The 3,361-nt window shown below is 43.0% G+C and overlaps 1 protein-coding gene across 1 annotated transcript; it reads left to right on the top strand.

The window, feature by feature from the left end:
• The first annotated feature begins 1,301 nt into the window (after nt 1-1,301).
• On the top strand, nt 1,302-2,655 carry LOC148861702 (histone H2AX-like). The gene is made up of 2 exons (XM_088984639.1): nt 1,302-2,132; nt 2,230-2,655. The coding sequence occupies exons 1-2, from the start codon at nt 1,935-1,937 to the stop codon at nt 2,449-2,451; spliced, it is 420 nt and encodes a 139-aa protein (XP_088840765.1). The 5' UTR covers nt 1,302-1,934; the 3' UTR covers nt 2,452-2,655.
• The last annotated feature ends 706 nt before the right edge of the window (nt 2,656-3,361 follow it).

Here is a 3,361-nt window from a genome sequence, read left to right as displayed (position 1 = left end):
CGATTTCTGTCTTATGTTTTGTCTTCAATCCCATCGATGGGAACTTTCAGGAAGGATGCCGTGACTGAGCTTTTTAAAATTGTTATTGTAAACAAGAAACTGTTGTATAACAGTGTTCAAAGGAATCATATTTAATGGCGAAGAGCTGCATCTTCTCCCTGAGAAGCTGATCGCTTTCTTTTCAGTCCACCAAACGTGCTTGCTAGTTGCTCTCTCTCTCTCTCTCTCTCTCTCTGCAATGCGTAGTTTTTCAAGAAACGAGGGGTCTATCCATTTATTAATTCGTCTATCGTCGATCATGCTCTAACTGGAAACTTTGGAGTGAATGAAAATGATAGTTTAATTAAAAAAAATCCATCTTTCCACGTCCTCCTCTTCCTTTTTCAGTTGAGTGTCGAAGAGAGAAAATTAATTAAAGAGGAAGGAGGACAGAGCCACGGACATCGGCGGTGCAGAGCGTCGTGGAGAGGTCTCTGCATGGGCATGGGAGGAAGGAAGAAGTGAGGTTTGACGAAGATATGTTTGCTGCCCGCCCCCCGCCCGGCCGAAGAAATAAACAAATAAAGGAAATAAAAAAGGCCGCCAGTTTAAAAGAAAAGAAAAAGTCACCCCGAACCCCGAAGGATATATCAAGCTCAAGATTGTTCGGGCAGGGGCAGTTGTAGATATCTCCTCCTTCCCTCTTAAGTCTTAACTCTGTTTGTAGTTGTAATTGTTAATGTAAGCATTTCAACAAACCCCAACTGGCAGCACAGCTGGGTATATAATAAGGAGAATGGCCGCGCAAGGTGGGATGTTGTTTGGTGGTTGTACCAGAAGAAAATTGCATCGGACGTAGCCTATTGATCTGCGCATTCATTCAAATCTGCAGGAGTTTATGATTTGAATCAGGTGCCACCTACAGAGCAGAGCAGGTAGATTCCTCGGAGGGTTGGGTACCTCATCAACAGGGGAATTTTCCTGACAAAACTTTGGGATCTGAGGATTGTTATATGCGTCAAAAAGCATTGCCCCAAACACATTCTGATACTTTAGTACAGAAACGCAGGGACAATCCCCAAAATATTGTTTCTGATTCGTTTTTCCCATTTCCTAACAGAGGACAATACGAGGGGCGGAGTACGAATAGAGTGGGAGTAACTGGAGCATTGGGGGAGGGCACGGTAAACAGAAAACAGAGAGAGAGGAATTCACATCTGCGCCCCACAAGGTCCTACATCACATCCCCGCCTTGTGTTGGGAACATCTCGATGATGACATCATTGGGTCTGGTATTATTATCGAGAGATGTTTCCAATACAAGGCGGGGATGTACCGTGAGACACCCCCTAGGACACAGATTTCAACTCGAGAGAGAGGGAGGACTTTTGAAGTCTGCACCATCACCACCACTCATCTGGTTCAGATCATTATTCACCTGCAATGAACGAAAAACAGGGGAAATCGGAAAGAAGAAAGGGAAGGGAAAGAAGAGAGATTGGGGGAGAACTTTGAAAGTCCGCTGTCGTTGCTGTTCGTATATCGTGAGGTCGGGGAAGATGAAGATTGTTTTTCTCGGAATAGTTATTATAAGGGTAGTATGTTGATTAAAATATGTTATAATGGCGGATTTCAATGAAAGTCTAATGGAAGGGGGTCTTTGTCTCACGTCCATATTACAAGAGGTTTTTGCCGCAAAACAAAATACAGGGGTGTTTATCACAGGCCCCTAGGGGGTCTTTGTAATTTACCTTTTTTTTTTTTTTTTTCTACAAGTTTCCAAGTTGGCAATCCGTGTGTTCTCCGATCAGCGAAAGAGCGAATACTCGTACAACCCTCGCTTTCGCGCGTCTATATATACGAATCAATTTCCAATTCCAAATGGTTAAGAAAGATCAAACTCGAAGGAAGGAGCCGAAGAGGCGAAAAGCGAAGATATAGAAGCGAGAGAGAAGATGAGTTCTTCTGGTTCGACTAAGGGTGGGAGAGGAAAACCCAAATCCTCGAAATCCATCTCCAGATCTCAGAAGGCCGGCTTGCAATTCCCCGTCGGAAGAATCGCCAGGTTCCTCAAGGCAGGAAAGTATGCCGAACGTGTTGGTGCCGGTGCTCCCGTCTATCTATCTGCTGTGCTGGAGTACCTAGCAGCCGAGGTTTGTGATGAATTCTTTTGTTTCATCGACGTGTGTCATGTTATGTGCCTGCGAAGCGATCTGATATGGGTTCTGATATATTTTTGGTTTTTTACAGGTTCTTGAATTGGCAGGAAATGCGGCAAGAGATAACAAGAAGAATCGTATTGTCCCTAGGCACATACAACTTGCGGTGAGGAACGATGAAGAGTTGAGCAAACTTTTGGGTACTGTTACTATCGCTAACGGAGGGGTTTTGCCCAACATTCATCAGACTCTCTTGCCCAAGAAGATCGGGAAAGGAAAAGGCGAGCTTGGTTCTGCATCACAGGAGTTCTAGGGTTTTCACCCCTCTTTTTTGTTATAGGAAAGATCTTGTTTGATAGTATCGATAATGGGATTTCTTTTGTAATCAACGAAACCCTATTTTTCCCCTTATCTTTTATGGAAATACAAAAAAGAAATAATTTTATGATAGCGTGAACGATGGTTTTGCTTTTAGAAACATTTCATCATCAATGAGAATTTGCTGGAACTTTACTTATCTCTCTAACAGCATTGCCAAAACTTGATTTTCTGCCATCTTTACAGCCTTTGAAATAAACAGCCGTTGCCTTTGTTAATCCTCTGGATCTATTTTCTACCCTGGTTGATATGCAATTCATGAACAGAGGCATGCTTTTGGTTTCCATGCGATTCGTTTACTAATTAACGGTTCATTGCCAAAGACAGAAAAGTCACAAATAGGTGATATCTATTAAAGTTTAGACTTTAGAATTCTAGTGTTTGAACTATGGCGCATTATGGTGGTACTTACCAATAGAAAATGGTGTATCATGGTCGTTTTCTTTCCCCACAGTTGGGGAATCGGATGACTAGAGCTGTATGTCACATGCTACCTGGTGTTCCGCTTTCACCAATTCAAGCATTGTAAAATTTAGCTAAGGAACTGTTTACAGGGAGCGACAGGGCAGCTCTGCCTCTTACCAAAGATTTACGAGAGAAGCCTGGGATCTCTGCTGCTGCTTAGACGAGGCACGGAAGCACGGACAGTTTGTGATTTGGCGTTTATGTTTTCCGATGTTTTCAGGAGTGCTTTTATACGTCCGTTTTCTGTGGTTCTCTATTTCCCGTGTGGTAAATGGATGGTTTTATACATGTGCAGTGCAGTATGTGCTTAGCATTCACTTTTGTTTCCTCCCGTCCATTCTAGCCCATATTCTGATGGGTCTCAATGCTAAATTGTATGA

Source organism: Nelumbo lutea, chromosome 4, assembly GCF_056320005.1.
Source record: "Nelumbo lutea isolate HS-2025 chromosome 4, American lotus-T2T, whole genome shotgun sequence".
NCBI classification, from domain to species: domain Eukaryota; kingdom Viridiplantae; phylum Streptophyta; class Magnoliopsida; order Proteales; family Nelumbonaceae; genus Nelumbo; species Nelumbo lutea.
The sequence above is the reverse complement of the archived record's forward strand: the minus strand, read 5'-3'. Positions and strand labels throughout refer to the sequence as shown.

Excerpts from the sequence above, each read along its gene's own strand:
- LOC148861702 (XM_088984639.1), top strand. The coding sequence starts at position 1,935 with ATGAGTTCTTCTGGTTCGACTAAGGGTGGGAGAGGAAAACCCAAATCC. Across the intron at positions 2,133-2,229 it reads TGGAGTACCTAGCAGCCGAG|GTTCTTGAATTGGCAGGAAA; the intron begins GTTTGTGATGAA and ends GGTTTTTTACAG.